Below are 18430 nucleotides of genomic sequence, written 5' to 3' on the forward strand. Positions count from 1 at the left end.
CTTTCTGTCAACTTGTTGGTGACATCCTTTCTTTAGCTTCAGAATTAGTGAGGAGGCTTATCCCCCAGATGCATTACTGGCCATATTGTCAATGGCTCTGCATCTCTCTTTATGTACACACTAGCACGTGCCGTTATATAGATTTAATTTTTTCAAATGGCAAAGATGGATTCAATGATTCACCTGAATTTTCATGTTTTATTAGATACTAGTGTTGACAGTAGAAAGCAGCTACCTGTGGTGAGAGAAGAAAGAAGAATTCATACAAGTGTTTGTTAACATCACAGATTTAGGATTTGTGGTATCTGCACTCACCTCAGGTGAAGAGAAAACTGGATTTAACAGACTTTGTAATACTAATGGTGAGACTGGCTCCTGTTTCCCTGTGTTCATAGCCTGAATAAACAAGGTAGAAAGCAGGAAAAAAAGAGAGAAAGGGGAAGCAGAAGGGAAGTGGCCTGCCCAGTTTCATAAGGCATGTTAAGAGTTGCAGATCCTGCTGCCCCAGGCCAGTGCTCTCCTCTCTGAGATGCTCTGCAAGCATTAAGAGAGGTTCATTGCAGTTGGATTAGTTGCAGATAAAATTGTTGCTTTCTGCAGTAAAATATATAATAACAGTATTTGGCTAAAATAATTGGTCTGCTTTGAAACCAAGAAACATATTATTAAAGAATAGGAGATATTCTACTAAGGGTCTAAAACTGATTCTAAAATCATCATTTTGATCTGCAGGCAAATGCCATTCAGCTCAGCACTTTGTTTATCTGTTCAGGCAAAATGTCAGTCTCTGGATTGCTGAATAGAATTTACAACACTTGTATAAACTTGCAGTGCAGATTTCTAATTTACATATTTTGCCATTTTTCCCCATTATTGACGTTAAACTGTTAGGGTGTTCAAAATCCTTCACTGCCATGTGGAAGAAAGCTTCATCACTTGTAAGCTACCTTTTTGTATATCTGAAAGCTTAGATTATGCCTATTCAGTTCTTAAAAGCAGGACTATTTTATTTACATTACCAGACTTAAATCACTGCACAAACCCTGAAGTACTTGCTTTGTATTTACAGGTGTAGTGGGTCACCAGCCGTGGTTAAATCTGTGGTAGTGGAGCCAACTCTGTAAAGAATTTGGGTCATTAAGTTTGTCATAACTAAGTGTAGAGGAGTAGAGAGCAGGAGAATTAAGTGATACTTTCCTTGACATATTTTTAGAGATTATTTATGTGCTTGCCTAATATGCTGGGATAATGTTAAAAACTGTATAGGTCCACTCTGTTCACATGGGCTTGGCTTCATCCATGCAAATGAGATAAAAGCTCCCTGCAGCCCCTTGATGTGGTTGTTTTAGCTTGTTCTTTCTAACAGGTGCAGTCAAGTTCTTGTATCTAGAGTAAACAGAGAAATAGGGACTTTAATATGCTATAGTGAATGTTGGGGAGGGGTGTGTGTGGAGAAGAATAAAAATAACGTAAAAACAGGAACAGTACTTACAGTACAAACCAGAAGTGAGCCATGCAATAAGAGTGTGTACTTAAGTGTCTTGGTTCCCTTACAGTCGGGGTGTACGTAAGAAAAGATGTAGCAGCTCAGGAGTTGCAGAGTGGTTGTGTGATTGTCATAATAACTCTGAATTCCATTCTGTTTCGTTTTGTTTCTCACAGTTATGTTCTGTCAGCTTCCATATCTGTTTTAGTGGTTATACGTGTTCAGTGATTTCCCTTAAGATGAGCGTCTTCTTTGTGAAACTCTCGACTGGCTAAATTTTGTGCTTTGGGTCTCTGAGCTATATTGTGTTTTTTTACAAAATTCTCCACTAACCTCAGAATTTGGGAGGGATACTCTCCTTACAAGGATGCACGTGACGATGTTTATGCAGAGTGCATGTTCTTCATCTGAGAGGTACACTGGAAAAAAGAAAGCATGTGTATTGGCCCTCACGCTTTCAGTTTGCACACAGCCCTGCTGTGTCTGTCCAACAAGTGCTAGCAGCAGAGATGACTTTATCTTAGGGTCAGATCTGGTTGTTTGCACCCATCTGTCTTCGGATTTGGCAGGGAATTCCCTGTGGGTTCCCCCCATCAGTAGTTGGCTCTACTGAAATTCTGACCCTGATGAGAAAGTTTGTCCAAATCACAGGAACTACTTTACTTCAACTTGTTGTGTTTGCTTCCTCAAATTTAAATTTTGCAAGTAAATCAATTTATATAGAAATGTCAAACTCCTGCTGATAGCCTTGCTGTTAACTGGGCAGCAATTGCTGACAGATTCTGTTGCAAAAGCTGTAAGATACTATAAAGAGAAATTGCCCCTCTGAAGATCATTACCTCCTACCTCTACATTTCAAGAAGTTTCTAGTACATATTTCATCTGGGCATCTCAATCTGCCAACTGTTTATGTCAGACAGAAATTGGAGCAGTGTCAGGTGGAATCTGCCCTGCAAACCTCCAGTAAAGGTGAAACTGAACTGTGTTGTGGATTAGTACTGGAAAAGATCTTTTGCCCTAGACAAGACTGAGGGTTGAAATGTAGCTCTGGGTTTGATTTATTTTAAACAAGTTCTGTATGATAGAGCTTGGTTCTTACATTTTGATGCCCGAAGGATGCTGTCACCTGCCTTGCAGAATGTTTAAATTGAGTTAGCTTCATTTTCAATCAGAAAAAAAAAGTACTCAGGTCCTAAATCTTTTCAGTTGAAAGTGGGATGCTGTCTTGGCAGTGCCACATAAAGCCAGGGGAATGAATGGAAGCACTTGGCTTCAGCTTATTTTAAAATCAGAGGTTTGAAATGGGGTAATAACAGAAGCATCAGCATCAAGGACCCAGGGAGAAAGGGAGGTCCAGGTTGTGCTTAATAGCACCCAATGACAGAAGCAGCAATTAATAGCACCAGTGATATCCTGGCCATCAAATTAGGATTAGAGCATGGTGTTGATGGTGCTGATAACCGTGGTGGTGGGCTCAATCACTGTATGGGCCATTCACTTAAGAGTTGAACTCAATCCCTTCCGCCTCAGACTTATCTGTGAATATGTAATTTTGGTTGAGCTACATATGACCTGGTAGTTGTTCTCTCTTGCATACAGTGTTTGTATTTGGCTCCCAGTTTTTATTGATGCTATCCTTGAGAATGTATTTATTTTCCACTGAGTTTCCAGACAGAATTTATGCCACTCTGCAATCAAGTGCCTTTGTGGAATCCGAGGCAGGCCCAATATACTGACTTTTCAAGTTTATTCCATGTGTTAGCAGAAAGGCTGGGACCACATCTCAGCTATGAAGTATATTTACATCAATGAAAAGGATCTTTACTTTTGAAAATTGTATTGCTTGATGCAAGGATGCCTCTTCTGAAAGAGGATTGCCACTTATCCCCCTTAATGACTGTCGTCAATTTGGCAGAGCAGGCACAATGCAAGTTTTATTCACTGTGTTTAGTAGAAAGCAAATTTTTTTTGTATTTTAATCTTGGCAAAGATGATTGATGTTATGAGAGTAAATGTTGCAGCTATTAGTATAATTTTGCTAGAATTACATTAAAAATCCAAAGATTTCTGGAGGATGGCGTGTGTGTGCAGTGCTTTCAGGACTCCCTGATAAAGGGAGCTGTTTAATTAAGCCTTTTAAAAATTATAGCTAAATGTATAAGCATATATTAAGAAGGGAGAAAAGCCCCATCGTATGAAACAGAGAATTGGTATCCAGCAAAGAAACCCATTTAAAAATAATGCTTGAGAAATAAGGAGGGCATTTTAATAAGACAAAAAACAAAACAAAACAAAAAACAAACCAACAAAAAAAACCAGACCAATTTCATGTCCAAAGAAAAATTGTGGAAGACTAGGAGCTCAATACTTTACTTACTGAACCTAAATGTAAAAGGGGTTCTTTTATAGGTTAATGTTATAGAAGGAAACATGCAGGAACCGTGGTTTGTTTTGTCAAGAAGGGCAAAACAAGAACTTCTTTGAATTTGCTTTAAATTGGGAGGAAAAGCACAATTTCACAGTGAATTATTGAAACAGCTGTTGCAATTGGTGAGTTTTTAATTCCCTGGTGTGTGTGGACCAAGACAGTTTTCTCTTAGCTGGATATGTTTTAGTCAAAATGATAGGAAAGTTAAGCAAATACTCTAAGTTCAGTGTCAGAAGGGACCATTTGCACTTTCAGTCTGGTTTTTAAAAACTATGAAAAAGTGCAGGAGGCTGATGTCCCATGTTTCTACTCGGAGCCTTGTTGCACTTGATATTTGTGAGAACTGATTTTAGTATCTGCAGGGGAAGTTAGGAAAGCCCTCAAATGTTACTGCATCTAAGAGCAGGGGGGGTGAGCTGTATGAGGGAAATCACTGCTGCTGTGCCAGGGGCCAGCAGCCTTTCCTCTGGCCAAACTTCTATTGAAAAAAAGGAGAAAGGTGAAAACGTGTCTTGTTCTGCTCATCCAACTGGGATTTCCCCTCGGATGAATGCCTCATTGGAGGGGGGAAACCAAACTCAAACAATGTCTGCCATGTGTGTGATGCTCTGAGCTAGAAGAGGCTGCTTGCAGTGCTCTGTAGCAGTAGTGGAGAACCAAGGGAGTTGCTGTGCTGGGCTCAGGTGGGGAGATGCACATGAAAGAGTTAATCACGTTCTCCTCATGAATGACAAATTCTAATATATAAATTGCTGGAATGAGGACAACAGCGTCTTTTGTTAAGTTTCTTATTAAACTGGACATAATAATTCACACACTGGGTTACAAGTCAGTAATGTGGGGGGGTGGGGGAATGCATTTTATTTTCATACACTTTGAAAAGCATCTTGAAAGTAAGGCATGCTGGCGGAGTTGTGTGGGATCAGCACCCACCCACGTCCTGCATGTTGCCGTGAGGGAGCTGCAGAGCAGCTGGGTGCCACTGGCAGCTGCTGCCCCCCTGTTCCAGCACGGTGGGGTTCTGCTTGTGCTCTCTGTTGGGCTGTGGGTGCTGGGGGATTGTGGCTTGAGAGTTGGTTAAATCCGTAATAATGGCCAGAGTTTGGAGACAGTTGTTTTAAAAGGAAATATGAAACAGCAAATGTGGCATTGACTGCTGAAGTCATAAAGCAGATGGTGTTACGAGCCACAGGAGGGTTAAACAGTTGAACAAAATCGACTGTTACACTCATAAATGATAATTAATACATCTTTTTTTTATTGCTGACTCAAATTGCTTGGATTTTTCTGTCGCTGTCAGAGGTTTGGCTGTTCTGAACAAGGCCACAGTTTTCTCAAGAGCCACTGTCACCTGTGGGGCCCAGAAACCTCCTGCAAGAACAGGATGGCGAGGAGCAGCTAAGGAGACAAGGTGTAAATAACACAAAATTTAACCATTGACAGAAAATCCTATGTAAAGGAATTTCTTCCCCTTCCAGCCATGTGTCAGAAACCTCTGATAGAAAGGGATAGAAACTGAATGATGGATTTTAAGAAGCTGTACCCTCCTGCCTCCCTCCAATTACTGTTTGCATTTACAGGGTAGAATTAATGAAGTTAATTACATCTACACAAAATCTCTTGGTTGAGTGAATTACTTGGATCTTTTAAAGTAGAGACATAATTTCCTGCAAGGTTCACAGGCTGTTTTTCAAGCTTGGTTGGTTACTTTGGTTTATAGTCCCCATGATGCATGGTTGCTATCTTAAGCACTCTGGGGTGCACCTTTTAGAATAATACAAGATGTCGAATTCCATGTAACAACAACTGCAGCATTCAAAACAAAAATACTGAAATAAACAAAAAGACTGGTTTCTAACAAAGATGGAAAAGGGTTAAAATGTGAAGCAAAATAACAGGGTGAGGTGCTTAGAGGGTAAACTATATTGTGTAATTACCAAAGAAAATGTCTAATATGCTGCTTGTCTGACAGTCTTTTGTTCAGTTTGGTGTCATCATTTTCAACATGCAGCATTAACGAATTTTCAGGGGTGTGTTTACATGTTAAGGTGGAAACAGAAAAAAAGGACAAGGAATAATCTGGGCAATCAAAACATTTTAAAGAGACACCTTACAGTAAATAGTATTCAAGATTAGGAGTTCAAAGAATGGAGAGATCAGACATACATGATTGTGAAGCTCTAACAGATAATTTTACTTTAAAATTATCTGACATATGAGGTTGACATTAAAGATAAGGCTGAATTTAGGGCTGGAGGCATACTTCAGCATCCAATTATTTTTTCACCAAATTGCATGTTGGGGTTTTTTTAAAGGAAATTTTTGTGCAGATTTAATTTAAAACTTTCTTGGTTTGTATATATTTTGTTGTAATTAAAAATTAGAAATCAAATAGGAGTTTTTTTATATGGAAACACTCATTTTGTGTCTTGTGGTGATTTAAACTTAAATTTCTGTTTCTCATTTACAGCTGTGTCCTGGGCTTGCCCCTGGGTTGCACTTCAAGCAGGGCCCCATGAGCAGCACCTTCCATGCTGTCCTTGTCCTTGTGTCTGTTGAAAGGCAGAATGCATTGTGTTTTGTGAAATGTAGTTCAAAAAGAGCCTAGTTTATGTGGAAAATAAGGTGGTGTTACATTACTAGAGCTTTTCTGAAAATTTTCCATAGCATTTCCTAATGGAAAACTTCAGGTTTTTCAGATAAAAGAATAGTATTTCAATTTTCCATCAATAAAATTCCAATCCTTACTGCATACAAATTTTCATTATACACAAAAGCAGTGCTAACAAAGATTAATTTCCAAGAAGAAAAGGCAAAAGCATCATGGATGCAATCCAGATACGCGTAATTTCCCCCAGCACGGCACAGGCAGTGTGGTAATGTGGAGTTAAATGTTGCATGAAGACTCATGGTGGCCCAGCAAACATAGGAACATGAAGGTTTTGAACAGCCACATAAATGGGCATTTATTTAGAGCTTTCTGTACACACTTGAAAAACCAGTTGAACAGCAACATTTGCTGGTTGAGCACAGATTCAGGCAACTAAGCTGGGAAAGGCATTGGGAAATCCTACCAGGAAAGGAATATTTTTGGCTGATGGTAGTTCTCCAGGGCATTAGGGATGTGAGGTGTCCCTCGGAGTCACATTAGTGCAGCTGGCATTCCTTGTTTTCATGACTGAGCCTTACCAGAGGAAGTCTCACTTCCATTTCAGAAAACCTGTCACTTAACTTACTAACTTATTTTTGTTTAGGTTGTCTTGGGCTACACTGTTTTATAGAGAAACTTGGTTTTGGTTTGGTTTGTGCTGTGTCCAGCACCAGGAGTTGCACAGCCATAAATGAGGTTCACTGAGAGCTCTCACAATAAGAGCAAAATTATGTCTCACCCAGTAAAATCACATTTTACTAAAATACACGGAGACAAAATATTTAATGCAACTATTGCTTGAGCTGTACTGATTACAGGAGTCACTAAAAGAGGGAGTACTCCTCTGAAAACAGGCAGCTTTAGAAAGAATCAAAGTCATTTGTTTGATAGGTGACTTATCATAGGACAGGTTCTTTTACCATCTGTATTTTGGGTAATTACTAGTTTTACCTAAATGTTAGAGGTATTACATGTTTGTCATCATTAATAATTTTTATTATATTCTACTAAGAACATGGAAGCCCTTTATTTTCTATCGGTTGCTGTGAAATTGTTTCAAAATTTATAGCTTCACAGATGCAGACTCTCTCTGTGGTTTTTAATTGTGAGTATTTATGATTGTGATGTTTTGCAAGATTCTGGAGCTTAAGCCTCTCAGCTGTCACTGTTCTCTGCTACTGACGGAAATACCTTTACAGCAGCAAACAAACTGCTGGCAAAAGGAATTGCAGCACAAAGATAAGGTTGTTTCTAATCTAAGCTCTTCTCAGTTGAAAATTGCATGAGGAAAAAACACATTCAAGGAATCAGTCAATTGTGGCTTTTTTCTAATGTACAATATTTACAACCTCTGACAATTTGAGCTGAGAGCAGCAAAAATCTGCCCTAATTGCAAGGGCTGCAAAAAAAATACTCTCACTTTTTTTCCCCCTGAATAAATGGTTGTTTCTTGGGGATGAAATGCATATCTGCATTATGAAAGAAAACAGTAACAGTGCTGTGTCTGTGCTCATTAAGTGGTTGGAGAAGAATGAACAAGTCCAGGTTTTTCTTTGCGTCTGCCTAGATTTCAGATAACACAGTAGAGCATGTTTGCCGATGCCTCTAGTTCTGAAGAGAATATTGTATATTTTGATGATACTTCTATTACCGCTTTTCACTTCCAAGAATATCTGTAAAGATTTTGGATGCACTCCTGTGCGTTACTGTGCCAGGAGTAAGCCTTTGTAATTCTGGAGTGTAAGTGTAGAAAATAACTCGGGATTTCATAGTGTATCTGGAATTTATATCAGCACCAAACTGCTTATGATTTGAAAGAAATACGAGTTATTTCTGTGAGACTGCATGTAAATACACATATATATGTATATATATTTAAGCAATGTTTCTTTTGCAACATTACTGATTTAACTTGTAAAATACTGTTGTTTTTTTCATCTTAGGTCTGAGGGTAACAGTGTTACTAACATCATCCCTTATGGTATTGGGAGCTGGCCTGAGATGTGTTCCAGTTTCAGACATAGAAATTAGGAAGAAGTAAGTGAATTAATTACTTTTAATATTCATATTTTATTCTTTCTGCTAATATTTTTTTTGCTACTACAAAGAAATGTTAGTATAAATTTTCTGTATGAAGTTGATAAACCAATTGTTTGTTGTGTGGCTGTGGGTTTACGTGCTCCTTTGCTTCTTAAATGGATTTTTCTTGTCCTTCTTCTCCATTGTGTGTGAAGATCAGAAAGCCCTTTACAAGCTCAAGTTAATTTAATCTCACCCCGTCCTGCATAATTAATATTAATCTGCTTTGCAAATAAGGAACCAGAGATTTAGTGAGCTTCAGAAACTGGCCCAAGATCACACAGGGAGCCATGCCTCAACCCCCCAAAATATGTAATTTATATGCAAATGTTAAATGATTAGTTCATTTTCTCCTGTTGAATGTATGGGATCATGCTGTGAGACAGATGAATTTGTGCAAAATGGCTTTTTTCATGTAGTCTCTTTCAGTCCATGTTCTGAAGTAGCCTTGTACTTTTTCTGCAGTTGAATGATTGTCTGCTGTACATATGCACTTCACAAATTTGTGATAGAAAGAGATTCCTTCCTGAAAATTCCACAAACCAAACAACTTAATTGTTCCATCAATATATCCTGAATCTGGGAATCTTCATTAAGTACAGGAGTAGTGCTCGTTTTGTACAGCTAGGAAATATGGATGACTTGCTCACTTAACTTTCTTTTGCCTCTCACTGTGAAGGAGGTGGGAGTATGCAGGCATTACTACTCTTTCTTGCTACTTTAAAAAAGCAGTAGCACTGGTTCTTTGCTAGTTATGCTTGCATAATATGTAAACACTAAGAAAAGATCTTACAAATAAAATATTTTATGTGGGTTGGGTTTTTTTCCCTCTTGAATTCTAGTCAGCTTGAATTCTACCACGCAGTCCTGGTATTACTTCAGCAAGTTGTTTGGGATTTTTTTGGTGGTTTTTTATTTTTTTTTTTTTCCCCCTCTCCTTAGTCTTGCTTAACCTGAAAATCAGCTTGGGAACCTTTTAAGCTGACAAGGAAAATGTTTGGTGTGATGTTAAAAGCTGATGACTGGGTACCATGGATAAAACAAAGAAAGAGGTTCAGAGAGAGAACTGAGAATGTAAAAAACACATGAATTGTAAAACTAGCCCTGATAAGTAAACTAAGAGCAGAGTGTCAAGTAGGGGGGTGCAATTTCAGTTCTTAGGTGCTCAGTGAGCATATAAGGAAGCACTCAAGGTGCTCCTGATGTTGGATGCCCAGTGTTGCCCATTTTGACAGGGTGTTCAAGGACTCTGTGAGCAGGGCAGGCTGAACTAACCATATTGTGCTACCCTTCACAGTCACCCTTTTGAGGAAAATGCACTGTTTGGGTGGCCAGAAAGAGCTGTTCTCATTTTACCCTTGGTTTACATTTTCTTAAAATGTCAAGGGGTGCTTGACATTCAGTTTGTTCATTCTCATCAGTCTTGGGTTAAATATCAATAGCTTTGAAATGGGACAGATGGCTTAAGCGCAGTGAAATGTGGTGTTTCACGTAGCTTTTCATTTATGATGTATGTCGGGAGACATGTGCTGCCCTAGGCTTTACCAAAACAAGGATCAAGACTGTAAATACCTGAGAAGATGAAAATTCTCAAGAGAGATTTAGATGTGAGGTATCGTTTGGAGAGCGGGAAGGAGAGTTTCCACAAATTCTTACCCCCTATAAACAAGGTTTTCCAGTGTAGCTGCAGAAAGCAGGCCTAGGAAAACCATGAAATATGTAACTAAGGAGGAACATTCAAGGGACAAAGAAAGGCTTTGGACTTTATGGAGTCTGATGAGTGAGATGTATAAAACATGATGTTAAAATTTATTGAAAACTATATGGGGAAAAAAGAGTATGAGCAGAATATTGATGGAAAAGGTTAATAATATCATAAATTCATGCTGTGAAAATATGTATCATCTCCAGCTGAAACTGATAAATTTCCCTGCTTATCCTACTCCCAAAAAAGAGATTTTAAAGAATTGTAGCTCTACATGAGGAAATAGCTTGATCTTTTACACAGTTTGATTAAAAAAATCTACCAAGAATTAATTATGGCCAACTGTGTGAAACAAAAGAATGGTTTTCAGTGAAGTTTCTTGAGCCTTTGTAAATAATTGTACAGACCATGTGATGTTATACCATGCATTGTTTTGTGGGTTAAGGCTCAAGGCCAGTTTTCATCCATTATTTGAAGTGTGATACCAAATAAAATAATATTTTTGAGATGAGCATTATTGCTTAATGCATTAGCCACAACTGGCTGAGCACCAAATTATGCACTTATTCTCAGTGTGTATCTGCATTAATACAACAATTTAAATGTTACTGAGCCTGTCAGAGGGACGAGATCACACGCGAGCTAATTGGAAGCATTTCAGAAGCCCGTGTAACTGGAATTTCTTTAAATGCTTTTGCATGTTTTGTAGTGTGTTCTTTCAGTCTGTGAGTAATCTGTGGGAATATGCTGAAGATTTCCATGGGACAATTCTGTCAGAGTTAATATAAATAAAATTATAAGAATGTTCATGAGGTTTGTAAGGCTTAGAATGGAGGTTTTGTACTTTGTAGCAGCCTCTGCTCCCTAAGCCCTTTTGATTAACATTAAGGAAAGCTATTAAAGCCCACCACCTATCAGAGCAGTCATAGATGTAAGGAAATCACTGTTAAGACTGACATTTAATCCTGGCTGATTTATGCTCCTTATCTCAAACAGACCTGTAATATCCAGGTGTATTCTTAAGTCCCTTTCTATTCTATAATTATTCTTTTGGTTGTAGTGTGTAATATCAGACTAAGACCCTCTCCAGTCCTCCGAGTCATGTTTTAAACAGGGACCTTAACCTCTCTTTTCAGTACATTTGATGCCTATGCATATGAGGGAAAATTTAAGTTGCACATTTCAGTGTGTCTCTTGAAGCAGCTGTGAATTTTCTATGGTGAATTTTTGTTCTCTGCCAGTGTGTGACCTAAAACTGTACTGGAAATCCATGCCAGAACTGCATAAATTCAGTGCAGGCTGAAGTGGGAGTACATGGTGAAAATGTTGAAGTGTGAATTCACATGTCAGATGGAGGATTCATCCTTTACATGGACTAACAGTCCCCTCTCATGTACACATATGCTTTTACCTGTTTTCCTCCCCAGCTCAGTAACCTATGAGGTTAATGAGTCTATCATACAGACAAGGACATTAAAAAGAATTTTTTTCATGTACCACGCGCTTCTGGGTTTGTCAGATGTGCCAGATATGTGACAGAAATTAGACTTCTAAAAATAAACCCCTAAACTATTATTCCTTTCTATATGTTACAAAAACTTCATTTGCCACACCTATTTTTTTAGTTCACAGTTAATATACATTATATAGACCATAAAAGAAAAAGAGATGTTATCAAATTGTACATTTTCTTGAATCTTCTTCCCTTCCCTGGAGGGTATAAGAACATCACTAATGCTTTTTTGCCTGCATTTTGACCAGTCCTTTGTTTTCTGACACCAGCTTGTCACTGAGGGAATATTTTCATTGAACTCTTTTAGGACTTGATTATTTTATCCTGAACATTAACATTACTGGGAGGCTATTTTTTTATAGACTAAATCAGAGTTGTGTTTTTCCCTCCTCATAGCACTTCATATTTACCTTGTATTCTGTGTTCAGGAATAGATTTACATAATCTTAGGTCTTACATCTAGGCAAAAAGCTGAAACATATAAAAAAGAAGGAAATGAAACGATGAAATCAGCCCACAGCCATAAATCTTTGGCTTTTAAGACTGTGTGATGTAAGACTTCTTAAAATGTTTTGAAAGACAAGATAATTAAAGACATGGAAGTAAAGGATGTAACATAATTTGTCATTTGTATTGAACACATTAATTAAGCAATTTATTAGAACTTGTTATGCTGTGGGCTGGTAGTGTTTGTCCTTCACATTACATTTCACAACAGAGAAGTAGTTATTGAAGACCTTGAGTCATGGCAGTGAGAGGATGCTCTTTGGCATTAAGTACCATTAAAATGTTTGTTGGGAATCCAGCAAAATAGCACAGAGCATTACAGTGGAAACAGAGTGGTTGTTTACACAGTCGTTTATAGGAGACACACCAATAGCTGGTAGATCCTGTAAGTGGTCTTTTTGTTAATATTACCAGTTCTTAGGATTTTGAATATTTCTCTTAGATATATTGTTGTGACATCCTTTTCATATTTGAAGAGTCACTCTTAGCACATTTTTGGTTCTATTAGCTAGTTGCAACCTAATTTGTATTTTACTCTTGTTAGACTTACCCTTTAATAATTTCACATTTTCCCCTTTTCTGTCTCTGAAAGACTAAAGAATTAATGGGATCATCTCATTATTTGTCTCTTCTGATCCTAAGGCTGCCATAAGCCGCCATTCTTATGTATTAAAAATGCAAAGGGGTGCCTTCGAAGATGTTATTTCAGTAAAGAAAAGACATACTAGGATTCTCATATTCCCTGCTAATACTGAGCACACTCCAGTGCTCAGAAAACCCCCCAAACAACCCAAACTGTGGAGAAAAGGAATTAAAGTGTTCTAGGGAATGAGTAGAGCCTGTTAGGAGAGGATGGTAGACAAATCAGCCTGTAAGAAATAAAGACAGAGTGTGCTGAGTGTTTTGTGCTCCTTGTCTCACTGGGGAAGAGAAATGAAAAAACGATTTAGTCTAAGTGAGGATCTGGGAGCAGAAAGATGAATAAACATCCCTGTTTGTGTGCTGTAGCTCGGCAAGCGGAGGGGGAAGATGTTAAAGATTGAGCACTTGCCTGGTGCTGATGGTGCTGGTTTGTGCTGCAGTGCTGGGGGAAGGCTGAGTTGGGTTAATCCATGGCATCAGAAAAATAGGAAAGTGGGGAAAAAAGCAAACAGGTCATTCATGAGTAGGTTCACATGGGGAATACTTATTTTTATGCCCCTGTAACTTAACAGTTTATCTTGATTTTATTACTTCCATCAGCTTCATCTTCTTCACAGGGTTTATTTTTTAACCTCTGCTCCAAAGCATTTGTTTTAGATGAGAGGTCCTGTGAGTTGTTCTTCAGTGGTCATGATTTTTTCCAGCTTTGCTTATTTGTCGGTGGTAGTGGGGGGGTGATTTGGTGTCCCTCTGTCTGCCCAGTGGTCCTGCCTTCCACTGCTCGAGTCATGTGTCCTGTGATGCACCAGCAGCTCCTGATCAGCACTCGGGGGGGGCAGCCAAATTGGCTTCTCCTTCAGCTGGGTCAGCCTTAGGGGAAAAAAGAGATGACTTGACAGTTCTGGTCATAAATGCTCTTTTCCTTTTGCTCCTGTCCTGGACTTTGACCATGGCACTGTGGGTGTCATCCACCTGCAATCAGCGTGGCTGCTGAATTAGCAGTTTACACACCCTGTGTAAATTCTTGCAGTACACTAAAAGAAACTCAGAAAGGGCTTGGTATTGCAGCAGTATTTGGTGGGAAGCACTTCTACAAGGCCTCAGTTAGTGCAAGCCTGTTCTGGAAGGGAAGAGAATTTATATTCCCTGTGGGGTATTTAGCTTCATCTCATATAATGGGAGGTGGTATCCTTAACTGTAGAACACTTTTAATTTTTTAATCATACTGAGCTCTTTGCCTTAGTTTGTGACTCATATTACGGTGGCTAATTTCTGTCCTTACAGAATTTGTATTAATCAAATTTATATTGAAGTTGCTGCATTATAATCAAAACACCCTCTTGCTCTTTCACTTGCTTAAGAAAAATTATTCTATTTAAACAGGTCTAGTTTATTCCATTCCTTAATTTGCTGCATCTCCTGTATACTCCTACTCTTTTACTAAAAAATCCTACTTAGGACCTCTTTTGTACTAAGTAATCTTAATCAGTTTTCTCCCACAGCAGCCCAAATAGCAGCCAGTCCTGGTGCACTTTCCTGATAATTTTTTTCAGTATGTTTTGCCTCATTAGTCCATAATGTAATTGCCTACTTCGTGTTTACAATGTTGTGTATTTTGGATCTGTTCATATTTGATGAGTGTGTCCTCTATTAGTGTTGCTTTAAATATTTCTTCTATTAGTAATGGGTTTCTAGAGTTGGTTAGTTTTAAAAGAAAAACAAGAAAACAGAACTTTTAATAAAAAAACCCCACAGCTTTGACTTTATGTGCCCTTATCTTTCAAACCTGGATAAAGTGAAGAACTGCCCTCCCCTCCCAGCTGTGTGACAGGTGTGATGCCTGCACAAAAACACAGTGTGAGGATGCAAGAGAATTTGTCACCACAGTGCCAGGGGGTCTCACAGTACACCCACCTCATCCCTCTCCTCTGTCAGGATGTCTGGTGGACACCTCAGGCTCTTGGTCTGAGATTGCTGCTTCCTTTCCTTGCAAATACTTGTCTCTCTCGACAGGCTCTCAGTAATAAGTTTTGGAGTAACTCTGATTTTCCAGTCCTTTAAATTTAATCCCAAAACTCACTATCTTTTAGACCACTGTAAATGTGTTTGCTGTTTACTGTAAGTGTGGGAGAAGAGACATGAGGCTGGGATGGGTGGGATGGAGATGCTGTGGTCCCTTCCAAGTCCGCTCGCATGATGGTCTGACTGACTGTGCTGAGGCCATGGTTCATACAGGGGTAAAATATGAGCCTAATTCCTGATGAAAATGGCTAAATGTGCATTTCTAAGTTTTTCTCTTTTCTTTTTCATTCTATTTCTGGAGATAATGTATCAAACAGTGACTCAGGCTTTCTGCTTGTAATAATATTTCTTACTGATGGGGGAAAAAAACCAGCTTTAAATTATTCCACATATCAATGGTTGCATGCATCAAAAACAAAGCTAAGAAATGCTAATGGCATCAATCCATGAATATCCAGAAGGCAGAGAGCTTTTGTAGTATAAATATATAATTTAATGAAAATATTGAAAGGAAGTGCATTTCCATGAAATTCATCTATCAGAATGTTATTTTTAATAGATGAATTCATTGCTTTACCCAGAGGTATTTTTCATTCCAGTCTTTTTCCAGACATAGAGCCTTACTGTGCTCTCTTTGGGGTATAAACAAAACATCATTTGCATTGGTTCTCCCCATACTCTGTAGCAGTGAATTGCAGTAAAGCATGAATTTGACCTCCCTAATTCTCCTTGCCTTAAAAGTGCCTGAAAAAGTTCCACTTACTAGGAGGTTCTTTTGTTGTATTTATTTTTGTAAGTTTAAAAGAAAAGCTCTATCTACTTCTTGTAGCTTGATTGTGAAAAAGTGATTCTTGACAAAACTAATGTTGGTTCCCTCTGAGGTATAATCAGTCTCCTAATATATAATGTGGGTAAGTCCATGGCTTTTCATGTGCCTTTTTCTGGGCAAGCAGTTTGCATCGTATGTCAGTATAGACGCTCTAGAGTAGGAGGTATTTGCTTGCTTTGTTGCCATGTAGTGACACTAAATTCAATAGCACTTCAAAAGTTCTCTGAAGTCCTCCAGTGGAAGGGTCTCTTTCATTTGCTTCCAGGAGTTCCCACAATGAGCTAATCACTACATAAACGTATTTGTCTTCCAAATTAGCTGGAGTTGAACAATCTACTTGTTTCAGTGAATGAATTTGTCAGGCATGTGAAAGAAATAGCCATCCATTTCTATGAAACATCAACTTTTTTATCCAGAATTACTTTTTGCGTTGTTAGGATCAGCAGCTCACGTACTGAACTTTTCCATATTAAGTAGCACACTGTGGAAGCGCTATCGTCCTGCAGAATAAGTGACTTGGCTGCTCGTCACACTTTGCCCAACGGTGGCAAAACCGAATCACAGTTTAATTTTGTTGTATTTGCACAGAAGTTTGAAAAGTGACTTAAGTGGTCAATTCTCATGGCAGCGAGTGGGAAAAGCATGGTAGAAGTTTCGTGAAAGAACCTGCACCAGAATTACGTCTTCTTAGGGCTCTTGAAATGAGCTCTACTTGCTCCTAGGATGCAAAGGAATTAAATTTTCCAATAGGCTGGGTCGTTGTGTTTAGAGAGTTAGAGCAACACCCTGGGATTGACAGCCCTGCTCTTCACTGTGTTGTCTGCCAAAGAAAAGGTGAAAATGCTTTTTCCGCACTATGAATCAATTTAAATACTGATCCAACTTCTCTAGTCTTAGCCTTCCCAGAAAAAGTTCACTTAACATATCTTAGAACTGAGCTTTGGGTACTTATTTTCGTGTTGTGGGTTTTAAATCCATTGTATCAAAAGTAATTTTTTTCAGTAAGTAGTTCTCCTTCCAGCATTGCCTTTTTTCCTCTCATCTGAGTACAGAAACTAATGAGATTTTCTTTCATTTTAAATTCTCCTAAGTCCAGGCATTAGATACACAGTGGTAGGAACACTAAATGTCTGGATTTTTTACCTAGAAAAGCACTTATGTAACACACAGATTTTAAATAGCTTAACAAATCCAGTACCTGATGTGACTGTGACTGTGCATGCAAAGTTTCAACTTGTACAGGAGAAAAAGAAAAATAAAGCTGACTGTAAATGGAAGTGTTTTCCCATCTTAACTGTATGGTATTAGCATTACTCACAAGAACCTTTTCCCTATGTAATCTCACTTTTTTCATACCCAGTTTTCTCAGTGATATTGTAATTGCAGCATTTATAGCCTTTATAGCCTTTCCTTTGTTGCTGCCTGTTAGAATATTGCAACCGTGACTGTAAGAAGTAAATAAGGCAGGTATAACCAGGTCAGATCCTGATACGAGTATCAAGTCTTCCCAAGAAAGTGATGAAAACTGCATAATTAAAATTATTTATAACGTGACTTGATTAAAAAAAAAAAAAGAGACAGAGGTGACAGTATAGTACAAAAAGAGTTTTTCTTCTCTAATTTCTATTGCTCTATTTTAAATGTCTCTTGTACTGTATTTTTGCAGTTCAGAGGTCAGTTTAGGAACAAAAGTAATCTTTATTTTGTGCAGACTCGTGTGTGTGTACATACGTGTGTTTTCTTACGTAGATAGATACATAATGTAAATGTCTAAGTTACTCATTATTGTGATGCTCTGTCATGTGATATTTCACACTACCATTTACTATCAGTCCTCAAATAAGTTTTTTATTTCTTTAAAAGGGCTCATAAAGGGTTCATGTCCAATTGTGATTTACAAGTTTGGCAGAGCACATAAATTCATTAGCAGGGAGTTCAGGTGTGCAAAAACCTTGACATAGCAAAATGAGTCAAGACCTGTCTACTGAAACAGTTAGAAAAAAATATTTTAGATAGATGTTTACTTCCCCAGTTTTGCTTTAAGCTACAGTCATCAATTTTTTTGTTAGTTGAAAATGAATTTCTGGTGTAACTTTTTTCCAATTTTCTCTTTCATGATTGTGATTAAAAAGCCTTCTGCTCATGTTATTTTCTGTCATTTGACCTCAATAGCTTTCTACTTTTTGATACATGAAAATAATTAAATGATGATTGGATAAATAACATATCTGAAAACGGCACTGGGTAAATAACAGATGAACATTACACTTGATAGTGTAATGAGACCTGAAAAATGTTTTTCCATCTGGGTAAGATCCTGAGCTAGAGTTATCTTTTCATCCTTTTCCTCAGGAAAGAGAAAACTTGTTGTGCAGAATGAAATTGAAATAGTGATGGGGAAAATGCTGTTTCTCTTTGCACCTTTTCAGTGGCAGAAACAAGAAGAAAATCGGGGGATAACAAACAAACCTCTCTTGGTCTTGGAGCAATTTTTAGCACTGATGGTGTATGAGAGGAGACTCACGGGCTGTGAGACCAAAATGTAGTGCAGTGCTGATAAGATGTTGTA

The 18430-nt window shown here is 38.2% G+C and overlaps 1 protein-coding gene across 1 annotated transcript in view; it reads left to right on the forward strand.

Annotated features, from left to right (window-relative positions):
• SLC49A4 (solute carrier family 49 member 4) overlaps positions 1–18430 on the forward strand; it is a 70774-nt gene that overhangs the window by 11913 nt on the left and 40431 nt on the right. The window contains exon 2 of the mRNA XM_066190261.1: positions 8508–8601. Coding sequence (XP_066046358.1) covers positions 8508–8601 — 94 coding nt within the window. The remainder of the gene's footprint in view (positions 1–8507; positions 8602–18430) is intronic.

Source organism: Chamaea fasciata, unplaced genomic scaffold, assembly GCF_029207755.1.
Source record: "Chamaea fasciata isolate MVZ Bird 193981 ecotype frontalis unplaced genomic scaffold, bChaFas1.0.hap1 SCAF_8, whole genome shotgun sequence".
In the NCBI taxonomy this organism is placed as follows: domain Eukaryota; kingdom Metazoa; phylum Chordata; class Aves; order Passeriformes; family Sylviidae; genus Chamaea; species Chamaea fasciata.